Source organism: Poecile atricapillus, chromosome 1, assembly GCF_030490865.1.
Source record: "Poecile atricapillus isolate bPoeAtr1 chromosome 1, bPoeAtr1.hap1, whole genome shotgun sequence".
In the NCBI taxonomy this organism is placed as follows: Eukaryota; Metazoa; Chordata; class Aves; order Passeriformes; family Paridae; genus Poecile; species Poecile atricapillus.
Genome location: NC_081249.1, coordinates 69000810 through 69018368, shown reverse-complemented (window position 1 = coordinate 69018368; position 17559 = coordinate 69000810). Strand labels below are relative to the sequence as shown.

The 17559-nt window shown below is 39.6% G+C and overlaps 1 protein-coding gene across 1 annotated transcript in view; it reads left to right on the top strand.

Annotated features, from left to right (window-relative positions):
* The window catches only part of MTUS2 (microtubule associated scaffold protein 2), a 161851-nt gene that overhangs the window by 15263 nt on the left and 129029 nt on the right, over positions 1 to 17559 (top strand). Inside the window, exon 3 of the mRNA XM_058826196.1 lies at positions 2667 to 2873. Within this exon, the coding sequence (XP_058682179.1) occupies positions 2667 to 2873 (207 nt within the window). The remainder of the gene's footprint in view (positions 1 to 2666; positions 2874 to 17559) is intronic.

Here is a 17559-nt window from a genome sequence, read left to right as displayed (position 1 = left end):
AAAAAAAGTATGAGAAAAAAACACTGACTCTTCTGCCCAAGTCTGGAAGAATGACTTTGAAGGAAAAGTAAAGATGGTTGGCCAGGTTGTCACCAAAACCCTTCTGGTTTTAAGGAAATTCTTCAGTGACACTTGTGCTCAGTCACAGACTGCAGAGAACAATCAGTCTGGGGGCTTGATGTGGGCATCCCTGTGGTTGAGCTGGGGACCTGGGAGTCCCAGGTGAGCCACACTGCCCTAGGCCATGCATGTTTGAAATTAATAAAGCCATTTCTAACTTTATCCCAATACCCCAGTGGAATTTCCCCTATTTTGTTGCAGGAGGTCTGTGATATTTACAGTTTATTGCTGTAAAATGGAAATATCTCTCCCGCCACCTAAGTTTTCTCTAAAGTTTTCAGAGATGCTTTAGAAAAAGAAACCTCAGCTTATGTAGTCCAGGTGAATTTTTTGGAAACCTGTAAAACTCATGAGAGACAGCCCCATACCTTCTCCCTGCTGCCACTGAGCTGGGCAGGTTCCTTGCACCTGCAGCTGCTCACCACGAGTACTTGGCTTCAGACCTGGAGGGTGCCTGGGCTTGGTCCTGTCACAGATGTAGCACATGGAATATTTTGCAGTGGCTAGGGAAGAAGTCTGGGTGCTTTGCAGCTAGCCATAAATTAGCTGTAGTAGGCCACTTTCAAAGCAGCACTGCACAAACCTGGAAAAAAATGAGGGTGACCATCACTGGTTATCTCTTCTCTGTGCTAATGTGCCTGCTCTGCCCTTCACCTGCACCTGGAACCCATGGCTGCCTCTGAGCCCCTCTTCGCAGCGTCCAAATGAACCCACGTTCAGTATCATACTCCAGAATTGCCTCTCCTAGTGCCAGAAAAGTGAATGGGGATTTTAGCAGTCTTCTATTGCTCACTATAGATATTTGTTATTTTTACCTGGGTTACTCTACACAGCATGTACTTCTCTGGGCTGGCAAAGGTAGACATCCACCTCCTTGAGTCTGAATAAAAGCCTCATCCTGGGAAAAGTGGGTACAAAAATGCATTTTTAAGAGCCAGGAGTATATAAATTGTTTTATTTGTTGAGCAAGGAGCATTTTTTTACATCTTTATAGGAATGTGTTTCATAGGAGAACAAAACTCCTTTTAGCGTGGTGTTACACCTATTTCTGTAAGGGCTCAGTTTCGTTAAACAAAGCTTAGCATTAGTATTGTGATGAGGTACACAAGTATCTTTCAAAATCCCTGTAACATTTTACTGCTCAAAGGAGTTAATCTTGTTTTCTCTAAAGTCTTCTCAAAGTGAAATACTTCATTAAAATTAATAAGGCTGTGACCTACATAGTTTACAAAAGAATTAAATACTGTAATAATATGACCGTATTCTTACTGTGCAGTTAATTTGTATTTTTCTTTATATTATGAATGTTCACTTCTTCCTTTGAAGTTTGTGTCAGGCTAGTGTACAAATAGCGTTCACTGAATAAGAAAGGAGAAAGGGTGACTTTGTGGCCTTTTCTGGCAGAATACATTGATAGCTTTTAATGCTGCCTTGTCTCCTATCCTGCTGGTCCTGATTAAACACTCTAGCATCAGGTTTTGGGGATTGTTGTTAGTATTTTTTTTAAAAAAATATGCATTTTTGCTGCACAGGATTCCACAAGCAACAGGAATCTGGTATTCTCAAATCTGGGAAGCTCTGTCCAAATTTTTGTACATTTGAGGTCTGGAGTCACTTGGTATCCACACCTTCAAACCAAAATCTTTGGTCCTTGACCTTGACCTTGACCTTGACCAAGACTGCCATGATCATGGACCTTTGGCCTGTGAAGAAAAAAAGGAATATTTAAACCTGTGCTCTGTATTTGCCTTATAAAGTTTGCCTGAGCAAGAGCAGCAGAGTAGAGGTTGGGACAGAAGCTGATGACCGATGAGTGGTTTGTAACCACAGGCAGACATCACAGCTGAATTGCTGCTGTGGTCTAACTTCAGGTGTTAAAAACCTGCTACTGGCACTTGGCTGAGACCTGGTGGATGTCTCTCACATGGGCTGATGTCTTAGCAAGGAGAAGTCCATCACTGGAAATGGCCAGTGGTATGTTAAAAAAGTAGGACTTTACAGGTCATGTCCTTGTTCCCAGGCTTGGCGCAAGAAAAGGGAATTTTTTTTTTGTAGAATTTGAAAGAATAACTTCAAAGAAGTGTTTTCTTTGATGAAATACAAAGAAGTCCTGTGTACTTGAAGAGGATTGTTGCTGGTCTACAATACTTTCCAGAACTGGAGGTTATGCATAGCGTGTTTGTCTCTGTGAGTTTTTTTAATTGACACATAATAAATGCAAAATTAGAAAGTGATACAGCATTGAAGATGGTAACATTGAAAGAAATTTGTACCAATGTTGAACTATGTTACTTGGCTGGAAGTTTGAGTTATGCCCCATAGGTACTTGACACATTTCACCTTTTAAAAATGATTGTGACCTGTAATTTTTCCACCAAATGTCTTCTCAATGCAGCACACAATAAGACATCACTGCAGTCTGATCAGTCATTAAAACTTGTGTTCAGTCTTAATGCTGCCTTTATGTAGCTGGGAGATACAGGTAATGGTCAGCATCTCCCAGTTAACTTATTTAACAAAAATTTCATTCTTTTTCCTTCTTTCAGTTGATCTTAAGAAAGGATCATGTCCAAGTGCTGCAAAATCAAATCTCCCCAAACCCTGCCCGTCTGGACTTCGTCCCCCAGGTTATTCACGGTTGCCAGCTGCTAAGCTGGCCGCATTTGGTTTTGTCAGGAGCTCCAGTGTGTCCTCTGTCTCCAGCAACCAGTCAAACGACAGCGCTCAGAGTGACCAGAGCAGGACAACAAACCGTAAGTCCCAAAGGTGCTCTTCTTTCTGGGGGGATAGTGAACATGTGTGTTCCGGAATTGTCCAGACTGTAGTTTCCACGTAGTTCAGGACTAATGGAATCTGTGCAGTATTAGCTAATCTCTTTTGTGCCACTGACTTTGGTTTGGTATCTTGATTGCCCAGTGGTTTAAAAATATTAATGATAATTATTAAGTATTAATAAACAATCACTAAATTCTAACAACTATTTAAAATATTAATAGTAACAGATAAATAGGGCCTGAATGTTGAAGAGGTTTTTTCCCTGCTATGGAGAAAATTCCATTAAGAGCTAATCTGAGGCATTCTTTCTTGTATTTTTTTTATCTGGAACATCCTTTCCTACAAGCTGAAACTGTAAATAAGCAGAGTGAACTGTGTTTGGCAAGTAAATGGCAGCCATTACAGAACGGACAAATATTATCTAAAATAAGAGATGTAGTCTTTTGCATCTAATTTTCTTCTGCTTCTTAATATTCAGGATAATAAATTTAGTTTAGAAAATTGATCAAATAATACCAGTGATATGAAAGGGGTCAGGACTGATATCATAGTACATCTACCAGACTTTGAACAATCGCTATTTTCTGTAGAGGCTGTTAATTTTGTTAAGTAGAAAATAATACCCATTGGATTGTGCAGTCCTTGGGAAATGTGTTCACTCCCTGGGCTCAGAGCAGAATGGGGGATTGAGGGATTTTCATGCCCGTTTTTCTTTGAAGACTGGATTGAACCTAAACTGTGTCAATATCAAAGCAAGCGGTATCAGCCCAGGAGGGGTGCAGACAGGGCCGCCAGGTGACATGAAGCAGCAGAGGAGACAAGATGCTGCAGGCTCCTAAATCTTTCACTGTTTGTATTAATTTGAAATTAATTGCAATAAATACAATTAATATAGTTTAAAACCCTAAGGATTTTGTCTTTCCCCTTAACATGGGGTGATTGAAATGCAAAAGACTAATGTCTTTAGGGACTTTTAACTTTTCCAATGCTCCCAAGCATGCTTGTATCTTGTTTCACTGTTGGACTGATTTGGTTATTTTGGTTATTTCCTAATAAACTTTACTTTGAGGTTAGCCAACCCCTTTCACTTTGTGCTTTTACCCTACACTTATGCCTTTGGAAAACTTCTCCTTTTATCTGGTGTTGCAATCTTTCGGTCTTTATTTATATAAAACTTGTGTTAAGGACAGAATTACCTGATATCTGGTTAGATCTAAACTACATCTCTGCAAGTAATATTGTTGTTTACCAGTTTCAGGTGGGAATCTGAAAAAAATGACATCTGTAGGTACAGCACTATCCTTGAACACACTGAATGTATACAGGTTCATACAAATCTAAAAACAAAATACTCCAAGCTGCTGAATTTAAATCAATTGATTTATATTTTAAAAAAAACTGTGATAGAAGCATTAGCAATCTCAGACATAGAAAGTTAAATCTGATTCTTCAGTTCCCTAGAATGAAATTGATTTCATTTATATATTCTGGTGTATTTTTATATTATCTTTCTACATTAAGCCCATAAAAAGTGAAACCACATTCCAGTCACTGGAAGGATGTGGAAGTATTTGGTTTCAGCTGACTCAGCTGAGGATGATAGTGCTCTTTAGTGCTGGGATCAGGTTGTTGTGACCAGCTTGTGCATATTTCAAGATCACTTTTGATGGGTATGAAAATTACCCAGGGAAGTGTTCTGCTTGTATGAATTCATGTAGAGATGAGCTCAGCCCATTACCTGATGAAAAACAGCACCTATAACTTTGCCCTTGCTGCCAAGTTAGATAACTCATGGAAGCTGTTGTCTGGTTTCCCTCCACCTCCATGTGAGAGCAAGAGAATGAGCCCCGCCCAAGTGTCATGCCCTCTCCCCTGTGACATGCTGTCTGGCCCAGAAGCCTGTTCTTTAGTTCCAAAAGGATAATGCTTCATCCTGGACGAGGGTGAGGTAAGGAGAAGGTGTGCTGCCAAGCAGGTGAGGGCACATCTTGTGTTTAGGGTGCCAGCCCTTGGTAAGTCGAAACAAGGTGACACCTAACATCACCTGCTTGCTTTGGACTCCTGTTCATGGGGCAGATAGGTAGGATGAAAAAATGTTTCCTTACTGTTAGTTTATTAACTTTCATAGAAATGTTGTCGGTATGAAACTCTACCTTCTTTTTCTATTTATAGTCTATGTGCCAGCAAGAGTTAAATTAGTTGCCCAGCACCCAGGGAGCACAAATTAGTTGCTTTCCATTCTACTGCTGCTTATTTAACACAGAGCAGCAGTGCACTTCAACATGCACAGAAGGGATGTAGGGGAGAAGTATTAGCTCAGGAATCTTAGCATGACATATTATTTCTTCCCTTCACTGTCTGCTGGAAGAACAGTTTTATTTAAATTAAATAAATAGCTGATTCTGTAGCTACTACCTGCGATCGTGTCTTTGACTAAATCAGGTCTCCTGGAGGGCAAGAAAAAGTTTTACTGTTAATTTCCTAGCCCAGTAGGGTAGAAAAATGCAAAATTATCTAGCTTTAGAAGTCTTCAAAAACGCATAACACAATTTTCTATTTAAGCAGCTTCTCTGCATGTCACAGAGACAAAAGTAGTTGACAATATCTTACAAGTGTGAATTTGTTATAAATAGAGGAGCTGCTACTGTTGTAAATCAAGGGGCTCATTTCAAAATCATGACATATTGTAGGTTACTAAAAAGCCAATGACTGTCCTAGGTGAGAGGAAAACACTGGTTTATTTTAGGGATGGAGTGTTTTAGGGTAAACAGTGATTCTTTAAGGGACCCCGGTGAGATCCTGTTCTTGCTTTTCTCTCCTCTGCCAGATGTCTTGTGGTGCTAGTTCTGCCTAAACACATTTCTTTTCAGAAATCCCAGCTAGTGTCTCTGTCTAGGGAGTAAAGCCCACTTGTTTAGAATAAGGAGACGTGATGTTTGTGTTGAGGGGAAGTTTGTTAATGGAGCTGTGATGTGGAAGTTTTGCTCTTCACCAGATTTCTCCCTTCCTGTGACCCCTCTAAAAGCAGCAAGCCTGGATGTGCACGGAGCCTGTGCTGTGCTTCTTGGTTGACTTCCTGGCAATACCTCACCCATTCAGATGGACTCAATTAACTGGATTTGAAGCTGAGGGACTGTTCTCTTTTCCCATGGTGAGACAGGACACACTGCTCAGTACTTGTCTGCTTGTCCTTGGGTCTTTCCTGGAGTTCCATCCCAGGATTCTGACTATCAGCCAGGCTCCTCTTTGCCAATAGCATGCCAACAGCAACAGTCTTGCCATCAGCTGCTAATCAGGATCAGTTGTAACAGGGCTCTGCTCCTATGAGGTGCTGCCCTATCTTGTGTTGAGACTGAAGGGGCAGCTCCAGGAAAGCCCAGGCTGAGGTTCAGCTCCAGGTCTTGCTGTCTGTACTCCACAGATCTGTTCTGTGCCACAGATAGGTTTGTCTACTAATATTCTTGTTCAACATTACCTGAAAAATTCGAATTTAGCCCCAGCTCTGGTGTACTACTTTTGAGGTTTTCAAAAAATCCCTGATATTTTAAACCATTATTCTTTATTTAGAAAAAGGGGGTTTTGTATGTCTAAGAACCTGTTGCTTGTTTATGGTCTAAATTGACTGGAATTGAAAAATTGAGATACTTCAGTCTTAGAGGAGTGTGAATGTATTCTGCAAAATACGAGAAAAAGTGAATGACTAGAAAGTAATGTTAAAGTTGAAACCACTATGATTTGGAGTAGAGAGAAACAATTGTGTAAACAGAAAGAAAAATTTCCAATTTAAACAACTTATAACAAAATACTTTACTAATGCAAAATACTTTGTGTATTTTCCTTTGGAATTTTAAATGCACTGTATGGAAGCTCTCCCTGTGTCTTCCTCAATAAAACTTGCATGAGAGGTTCATGTCATCCACCAGAGGCCGACAGCTGTGGTTCCCAGTACAAGATTCCCAGTATTACCTTGTGATTCTGCAGTGGGGTAGCACCATCCTCAGACTGTACCTTCTGTTTTACTGGTTTGAGGGGCTTAGAGTCCTCTCGCTTGTATCTGCATTTTGAGTGATCAGCTGAATGTCCTGCTCACACAATTAGCTCTGTGTGCTTCATCAGCATAGACTCTAACTTGCTGCAAGTGCCACTAGGGAAGGAGTTTGTCAAGCACTGTGGAAGAATGTGATGTGTGGGGGATTGGAAGAAGGGCAGATTGTTTCGAATGAGTTAAGGTATGCTAAGTGCTGTGAGTTCAAGAAATTGAAGTATGTCAGTATAATATTGGGAAATACTTCATAGTCATAAGGTCTACTAGTCTGTTAAATAATCTTCCAACTCAAGTAATGAAATCCCTTTTGCTTAAGATTCTTTAAATAGAACAATAGCACAGTGTTAGAGGCAATTCTTCTCCGTCGACGTGCTAGACTAAAAGACATAATGCTATTCAATACCTACCCACAGCTCTGAGTGCTGAAGCAATTTATTTTGAGACTGAACAAGAAAATGGTGATGAATATTTCAAAACTTGTTTTAGTATCTCATGACAGCTATTGTTTTGTTAAAAATTACAGAAAAACGAAACTGCATGTTTTATTGATGTAAACCTCCATGATCCTTCCTTCAGTATAAATATTTCTCACTGGTTTTTGACCTTGCATTGTCTGGCCTTGCTAAATGTTGAATTCCCATTCTAACAAGCAAAAATGTCAAAGTGTCAGATTCAGGTGGGTGGAGAAATGAAGAAATTAGAGTGAGCACAGAAGCCTAGAATAGATACCTAATTGACTCCAAAATGGGTAAAACGTTAAAAATTTTCACATGGTAGACAGGTATATCAGTTGTTCTTAAATACATAAGTATTATATAAATATGAATTTTCCTGCATGAAAATACTTTCCAATCATATTTCTATGACTGATTTTTTGTTCAGTTTTCTACATGACAAATTCAATTTTTTTTTCCTTCTCATCTTGTTCTGATATTAATGCCTTGATGGAAGAATCACTTTATGCCATCATTTCACTGTGAATAGGACTAAAATAGAACATTATTGAGATTCTCAGCTTTGTGGGGTGAAGCATCTGGAAAAGTGCAGTATGCCAGCCAAGAAGAGCAAGGTCTATAAGACATTTTAGCTGCCTTTACTGAGCAGCATTTACTTTTCATACTCTAGTTGCTAATGATGGGGAGAAAATAAGTTCAAATAATTACTTGGGGGTGAGGGCACAGAAGTTTCTCTCTGTTTGTAGAGACTGAAACAACAGTGCTGAGGTGTAAGCTGGCTATTTATTTCAGGGGGTTATGGTGCTTGTGACAGTATTTTAAATGTGGTATTATTTTAATAGCTTAGATAATGTCTTTGCTATCTCCATTATGACCTCTTCCCCTGCCCATCAAAACACAGAGCAGAAGGCAGAAGCTCCACACTGGGAGGACCTTCACCACCCCTTGTAATGAATAAGTAGAGGCAGGAAGATCAAGCTGGTTTGGAAATGCAGAACTACTTTTATATGAAGATGTCAACCTGAAATATTTAAAGGGGTTTCAGTTTTGCTGAGCTTAAGTTTGTCAAAACTGAAGAAATCCATGAAACACTGAATTGTGCAAAGCTTGCTTTTTATGAGCAAAGAACTATTGAAAGAGTTTTGCCAAGCTCTCGTGCCAGCTCAACTTAAGTGCTTAATCATCATGTTTGTTATTTTTATAAAGTGCCATATAAAATCTGTGGTTTTAGTGTAAGAAGTCCGGTCTGGGAGATTCTGTGTCTGTGTTCTAAAATTGTCCTGGCTCATACCCGGCAGCTCCAGTTCCAGTTTTTGGCACTTATTTCTGTCTGGCTTTTAAAAAGTGGCTTAAATTATCCACCTCACTTTGCTGTCCGTAAAATGGGGTGGGAGAGTACAAATGTTGTGCATGTATTGGGTAACGGGATGAAAAGGAAGAAACAGATAGTGACAAATCCTCTTTCCTGGCCCATTTCCACACAGGATTATTTGGCTGATTATGTGCACCTAATTTAGTCACGGCGACTCTCAGTGTTTAATCTGCAGAGGGTAAAAAGTAGTTCAAACCACTTGCACACCAGGCTGCCAGACACCAGTTTCACTGGAGAAGGCAGGGCATTGCCCCAGGATAAGATCATTCCCATTACAGACACCCAAAGTGTCTCTGTCCTCTGACTCTGTGGGAAGATGTTGATTCAATAATCAGTGTCATGAATGTCACTACTGTGGCAACCTGCTCAGTGCCCCTATAATGGGAGGTGTCATCAGCCCCTTCTTTGTTTTAAAGGTGTCCTGTGGTTGATTTTGTGCTTCCCTGGTCAATAGGAGATCATGACTATGATTAACTCCATTAATTTCTTAGAGGAATGCAAAGAAAGCAGTGAAGCCATATCTAAAACAACTTTTTTTTTTTTTTCTTCCCCCCGACCTTTATATCACATTTTTTTAAAACATCTATTCTTCAGTTATCCTGAGGAGTATCCCCTCTGGTAGTGATGTGAGAGAGACATGAGGAAGAAGAGAGCTGACAGTGCAGTGTGAATTTTAAAGGGAAAAGCCTCGGTCAGTCCAGAGCCAGTAACAGGCACAAGCACAACTCTCATCTTTCTGGGGACACTCAGCGCTTGCTACAGTGGCACTTAAAATGTCCTCTTGAAAATATGAAGACAAGCAGCAGCTGGAACATGTCTGTCACATTCAAATTAAAACCCCTCTTAAGAACAGAAAACTCACTATAAATTGTCTACTTTTCATACTCTAATCTTTTTATTCTATCTGTTGAGGGGGGAAATACTCATTTAGAAGTGAACCCTGTGGGTATTCATTGAAATGGATTAATCTTTTAATGTAGCCCAGAGAAAAATTAAGGAATAAAGCTTTGAAGAAATGGGAGCTCATCCGTTACTCTTTTTCTTTTTTCTTTTTCTTTTTTGTTTTTCCTAATTTTTTCATTTCCCCCCCCCTCCCCCTTGCTTTCTAAAGGAATCACAGTTAAAATCTTCATAGTGTCCCACTAATGAAGTATGACCTTGCAGGACTTTTGAGAAACTTTCTACTTCACCATGTCCCTCTCATGCATTTTATTTTAGTTTATAAATCAATATTTAAAAAGATTTAATTCTGGATGTCTAGCTATGGGGCTCATCACTGGCATATTCCATTGACTTCATCTGCACTTCTTGTGCTTTCTGAAATTCAAGCTTGTGGTAATCTAGATGCATTCAACTCCATAAAGATACATCTTCAAAAAGCACCACATATTGCTTCTGGTTCAATTCTGCATTTTGTATTGTCTGTGAGGTTGAAGCCAGTGAGCCCAGTGAGGCCTTCTGGCTTTGAAATCTTCATGTAAATCAAACAGTTGCCTGACTGAACCAATTACTGTCAGTGACAAAAATCATTACAGACTCTATGATAATAGGCTTTCTTCCAAAGATATTTTTTTTCCCCAAAAATAAGTATTAATTTAAAGACACAAGAAGTTTGATATAGTAGTTATGAGCCAACTTTGAGTCACAGTGAGACAAGGGAAAATACCTGTGTCACAGTTTGGAGTTGTGTAAATTTTGAAACAATTTTTTAAATTATGTTTTCCCCTGTATGATTTCCACTTAAGGTCAGTGAGGCTGTTAGCTTGTTTTCCTAAACAAGAAGCAAATAAGCTTGAGGTTCAGTGTTTCTTTGATCTTTTTCAACAAGGACCAAATTTAAAAAGTGAAATTGAGATGATCTCCTTGCAATCATATTAATAGCTGTAGTCAAAAGTAAAATGTGAATTTGTCTCACACACAGTTCAATCCAATTGCCTTACCAGCAATAAACAGGACCGAAATTATAAGTACTGTAAATATTACTGGCAAATCACATTTAGACCAAAAGGTTTCAGCAAACAAAACTGGCCTCTTTATAGAACATGAAAAATCAATTAACAAAATGGCATGCTCTTGCAAAATGAAGTGTGGATAATGAACACAAACAAATGGAGATTTGGAAAGAGCCTATAAACTGTTCCTTTTGGGAGGGAGAGTGACTGATTAGTTGAGGAGAACCATGGTGGATTAGTGCAGGTATGTATTAACAGTGGAGCAAAGGAAGACAAACTTCAAAGATGTTTCTAATCTTTGATCCCATTAGGAATCCTGCAGAAGACTTGTGAATTCTAATTTAGTAGCGTGAGAAGTGTTACAGCCAAAAGAGTGCAGCACTATTTTTAGAGGAAGAACTTTTTCCATGTAGAGGTTGCGCTGGAATATCACACAGGACATTTTTTTCCATCACACTAAACTAGTCCAAACAGGTTAAAATTGAGGTCATTTATGTAAGTCTTCCAGTTGCTTTTAAGAATATCTGAAATAAAGGAAGGAATAGAATCTTTTGCAGCTTTCATTATTGCCATGAGTCTGTAAGCTGTGATCCAAGAACTTGAAAATTGCAGTTTAAACAGCTTCCTTCTGGCTTGCTGCTTGACAATCTCTAGAGGCCTGGACAAAATTACATGAGGCTGTAAACAGCTCAGAATGTAGTGGTTCTTTGTCTTGTGACAGGTGTGAGACCATAGGCTTCCAACCTGAGATTTCCAGAGTTAATTTAAATACTGTAAGAAAGTTGACTAAAGTCTGAAGCAAGTAAAACCACCACTGGCAGAAAAATGACAGCCTGAGACCCTATAACCAAGAACTGAATAAAACAGGAACAGTTGCACAGTCTTTTCCTCCAGAGTGGGAGTTATCAGAAACTGTGGGCTGCTGGCACGCAAGACATCAGTGACACCACCATCAGCAGCAGCAGCAGATGTTCAGTCCCTTGGAGATGAGCCCAAGAAATAATAGTATGCTTCCCATGAGGCAGCTTTAAGGGTCTACGTGTGGAATTGATGTGGTTGGAGGAGAAAGGTGCTGCCATTTCTGTGGCTTGCAAACAAGCCTTTGACTCTCTGTTCCCTATGGCAAGGAGTCAATTAATCTGGGCTACATGGTGTAAGTCTTTAATGTACGCTCTTCCCAACTTCACAGTCTGCTCCTCTGTAAGGAGGACACAATGTAAGTTGCCATCACTACCATAGAAGGCTAAACAGCCAAAAATACTTGTGCAGAAATATGAATATTTAGGATGAGAGAATAAAGTGCCCTGATTCAGAGGTGGGAGCTGGACCTGGTTGGAAGAGCTGTCCCATATAAACCTTGACACTGGATGGTGTCAGTGGGGTTTGTCTCAGGATGGGGTGCGTCACTCACTGTGTGCTGATTCACCAGTCGTAAGGGCACTCTGTTATTTCAGTGCACACTGCCTGGGTTGGTCCATTAGGCTTTGAGCAGTTGAGCAGTGTGTGTTTCTATGTAAAAAGGTAAAACCTGCAAACCAGAACACAATGGAGATGGATGCATGCACTGGCCAGCTGCTGGACTGATGCCAGCAGCAACTTCTAACAGCACTAATGCTGCACAGTCGACCTCGGTGAGACAAAATGAGGCCAGATCAGTTTGGCTTTGCATGTCACGAACCTTTCTCCAGCTGAACATGACACCAGTCTTTTCTATTTGTTTTCTTATTTAAAGTAAGCCTCCCAAAGAAGATGAATTCCATTGTAGTCCTTAATTAAACTACCACAAAGAAGGAAAACAGCTTCTAATTTGCAGAGAAGAGTCAGGAGACGCCCTTCTACCTCACCATTAAAAGCAGAGAATGAAGTTAAATGAAGGTAAATGAGTTGCCTCCTACCACTGCCATGCATCTCGGAAACAGTGTGCATTTCTGGTGCCCTGATAGCGAAATATTGAAGTTTAGTCAGTGGTTAACTTCCTGTCTGTCACACACTGCAGTTACACTGTGCTCCTGTCAGCCATTCCTGCAAAGGTATGCACAACCTCCAGAGAAACTAAGCAAAATTGAGTGAGGAATACTGAGTTTTGAATAAAATGGCATGTCTCAATCAAAACAACTTATGGCCAAACATCAGAATCTCTTGTATTGTCTTCCCCTGCTGCTAAACTGTATGGAATAGTGTGGGCTGGAGTTCAGTCTGTGCCTTCAAGTGTATGGTATGATTTTGTGGGTTTAAATGAGAGAATAAAAAATGCATCAATTTTAACCAGAATTCTTCTCCCCAAAAAAATATATATATAATTTATTTGATGCTTTTTATAAACTCTTCTGCTCAGTTCTTACTGCACATGAGACAATCTACAAATTAATACTACTTTTGTAATCTGAGGAAAGGGGATTTCCCAATGAATGTTATTGCAATACTATTATTTAAACTGAAGGCCTATTTTTAGATTCTTGGATGTGTCCTTGGATAAAACATTCTTTCTCTGGCATGTTCTAATGTTGACTAAATGCATTATGTACTGCATCTAGGTATCTAAGGAATTTTAATTGTCTCAGAGGTACACAATAGTGTTTTAGAATTAGGATATTTATCACTTGTCACAGCTTGTAAATTTAGATACAGAACAGGCCTGTACACTGTCAAACTGTGTGGGAAAGAAGAATAAGAGGTAGCGTCATGGTCTCCGTATGCCTTCCAAAGAATAGTTTGGAAGTATGTTCTAAAAATGTCCAAGATGTATTTTAAAAAGGTGTCGTTTAAAAAAAGCTTAAACCTAAAGGAAAGATGCAAGAAAAATTAAAAGAAAAAGAGCTGATGCTAAGAAACTGTCTCTTGTGCACACAAGTCAGTCCCACTTCTTTGGCAAAGCGATAGCTGCTCTAAGAAATGTAGTGAATTATGCATGGCTTACCAACAGTCCTGCTCTGGAGCTCAGTTGTGATGGCTTCGGGGAATGTGTGCACTCCTGAACTGCCATCTCTCTACCCATTGTGTGAATCAAAAGCACCTGCAGATAAAAAATTCAGATTAATTGAGAAAAGCCTCCAAGCAGCTCACTGAGTGATAGAAGCTTGCTATCAGTCACAGCTGGAAGATAAAACTGTGGACTGTCATGGTAAACAATTCACAGCTATGATTCATTTGGTATTCCCCACTTTGAAACATGCCAGCTATCATGTTTATAAAAAAAAAAAAGCCCAGCCAGTAAAACTAGTCTAAAACATCAAAGACTGGTACATTTTAAATCAGACTGTCTTTTTAATGGAGCCCACAGTTTTGTAACTGTAATTTCTGACTTTATTTTTCTTTTTAATTGGGTTGATGGCAAACGTTTCCCTGAGTGGTATCTCAGCAGCTGTTGTAAGGAGATTTCTCTTAGCCAGGGTGGTGGGAAGCATCTTGGCAGGGTTGAAGCAAAGCAGCAAGGTTAATTTATGACTTTTCCCCTGCCCATATAGCCACACATTTGGGGTGATTTTCCTGCTAAAATAGAGTAGATTGCCACTTTATAGCTCTTGAAATGTGGCAATTCTCTTAGTGTTTGATTCCAATATGCCTGTGCACTATCTCTGTTTTGCTGTTTTTCTCTTATGGCTGTAGACAAGGAACTCCATTTCTTATTGGTGCTGCTCATCACTTGCATGACACTCAGTGATGATTTGGAAAACTGGTCCTAAATATGAATTGTGGTAACATTTGACTCTATTACAGCAGACACCAAGCTTCACCCTGCTTTTTTTTTTTTTTGCACTTTGTAATTAACTAATGAAATGTATATGTAATTATCTTTGATAATCTTCCAGGAAAATACTGCATGCTTATTTGCAAGTTTACCTCACTGTATTTTAGAGGAAGTTTTTTGGGGAAGGAAGCTCTGCTGCAGTTTTTAGATGTTTTTCACTGGGTGGATTGTAAAGAAGTCAGGGTTTTCCCTGGGCTTGGATTTCTGAATTTTTTGCGACTTCCATCACCAACTCAACGTTCTCCCACTGCCTGGCATAATGCCCCGTCACTTGGAGCCAGGCTAGGTGCTCTGGTATCTCACATTGGCATCTTGGGCTGGCTGAAGCAATTGTGGTGGACAGTGTGCTCAGTCACATTAGCCCTGGGAGCGTGCACAAATCCTGCCTGTGGCTAACAAGATGCTGCTGCCTCTGCCTGTGAGCGTGGGAGTGAAGAGCTGGCTGCTGGTACCTTTGGACATTTCACCTCGTGCAGCTGCAGCACACGGAATCTGAGGGTTTCACTGCACCAGGAGTGCAGCTGAGAGCCAAACACTCTCAACTTGCTTGATCCCTGTCCTTGGCTTGGCATTGGACCTGAGAGTATTAATACAATTTTGCCTTGAGAGTGGGACATGAGATGTAGGAACCTACTGCAGTAAAATGAGCTAGGTCGGTACAGCACTTAGTGTGTTTTATGTCCCCCAATATGTAGTACATATTCCTGCATGTCAAGTTGTATGTTATTTACAGCATTTTGTTACACTTAGAATAAATACATTTAATAATAATATATAATTATATATATTATAACTTATATATATATAAGTTATAATAAATTTCACTTCTGTTCAGCATTATCTTGCAGACCTAGAGATAAATAAGCCACAGTTGACACTGCACTTCTGTCTCATTCTATTCTGCTTAGAAGATTTTTAACTATTCAGTTCTAGCAACATTTTACCAAAGATACCTGAAGCAATCACGTTGTATAAATTATTGTTCATCTGGTAAGGGCTGGGGGACTTTTTACACTTTCCTTCTTTTGCAGTATTCAAAGTGATTCAAAGTGAAATGGATACATGGTATAAAAATTTTCAGAGCAATCTGCAAGTGCTGAGAGATGGGAAGGGACAGTTTAGCTGTGGGTGGCCCTGGCACCCACCCTGCATCAGGAGTCCTAAACTGCCCATGAGCCACAGGGGTTTTCAGCACAGGTCTTCAAGACAAACTCTCCAAGGACTCAGGGTGATGCATGGGAATTAAACAGTACAAGTACAGGGAGTAATTAAGGGCTTAAGGATCACTTGCACTCATACTGACTTGAATAATTGTTTTCATTGGCTTCATAAGGTCTAGTCCGTGCTGTATACCTTGGAAGGAGAGGTCTCTAGCAGTCTGCTGCAGCACCAGCTGGGAATTCATATCGTCCAGGGAACCTGGGGACAAGGTGTTTCCACTGTGAGTGCAAGTGGGAATTCCAACAATAACAGATAAAAAGCAACCTACATTTTCAAATCTCTCACTTTTGTTTAAAAAAGCCCCCACAGCAGATTATTATACACTTGAAGGTTAATCTGTTTACAGCTGTATAAAGAGCTCCAGTTAGCAGAAATATGGAGAACCTCTCCATATGGTAGTGCTAGTACTAGCTCCACTGATTCTGTAGAAATTGCCTGCTGGCTGAAGGGATGCAGTGTGGCGATAGATTTCTGTGTTGCATGATATGGCTAGACACAGAAACCTTTATTTTAGGTGGAAAATTCTGTTCAGTCAATTTTTTGGCTCTTAAGCACAATTTAACACGTTCATATTTCTAATGCTTTGAGACTGTGTTAGAAGTGTTCTGACACAAATGTCACTTAGCCACTTGTTCTCACCTCCAGTGGAACAAAGCTCTGCTTCCTGGGGAAAGTTTTAGGAACATTTGTACTTTGATATGATGCAATGGTGTCCCCTTCAGACTTCCAGAGTTGGGGGAGAACTTTCCATGGGCGTGTTTCAGCAGTGAAGTAAATATAATCCTTCATCTCTGTAAAGCTGGCTTTGGCATTTATCATATCAAAGTATTCAAATTTATGAAACAGTTTCTTGGAACTCAGTTAGTCCCATGGGTGATTTTTTTACAGAACCAGCAGCTGAGCTGCCTCCCTGTTAAACTGCACAGGGAAAAGAGAGAACTGTGTCATGTGAACTGCAGGGAAATTAGAACAAGCTAATCAAAAAATTGCAAAGATGGAAGTTAGATGTTAAAGGTACTTTCATATAGACCACAAGACATGAGCCTAGAAGCATGGTCCTAATGTGTACTAAACTCTAGTGCACAAGTACAAGTATAGCTGGAATGCAGCCAGAAAAGACCTTATTTGATAAGATTCTTTTTCCATTAAAAAATGGTAATGAATATATCTATATATCTACATATATATTATATATATACATATATATGTGTGTGTGTATATATATATACATATATAATGAATATATATGTAAGGCCTTTCACAAAGCTTTCTCAGGGAGATCAGAGATGTAGGGTCACTGAAACAGGGCAGGGGCAGCATGGTGAGAAGTCCTTGCTCTTGATGGCTGATCAGTAATACTGAGCATGATTTGGGGCAGATTTTCTCTACTGTTGTTTATCACGTGTAAAGGATGGACCTTGACTAGGAAGTTTATTTCTTTTATATTTTTTGAAAATAATTCATGACATCTAACCTATATTTCTCTTGCAAGAGTTTATACCTGCTTGTCTTGTTCTATCTGAGGAGGATGCAGAGAATTGCTTCTGCCCAATACACATGCAGAGAATTATTTCTGCCTAATACATATTTGAAGACTCCTGTCATGTCTCATCTCATTTCCCTTCTGTACAAATGAATCAATCCATGTGCTTCAGCTTTTTCCTATACCATGCTTTCAAAGACCTCTGATAATTTTCTATTCCTTACCTTTGGACTCTTCTACTTTGCCTGATTGTGATTCCCTGACCTAGAATAGTTACAGAAAACTAATATAAATCCCACTTCTTAAAACTTTTTATAATGGAAGTCAATCACCTGTCAAGGTCAAGGAAATTAAATCTTTCAGAGTTGATATGAACTTGCCTAGGGAT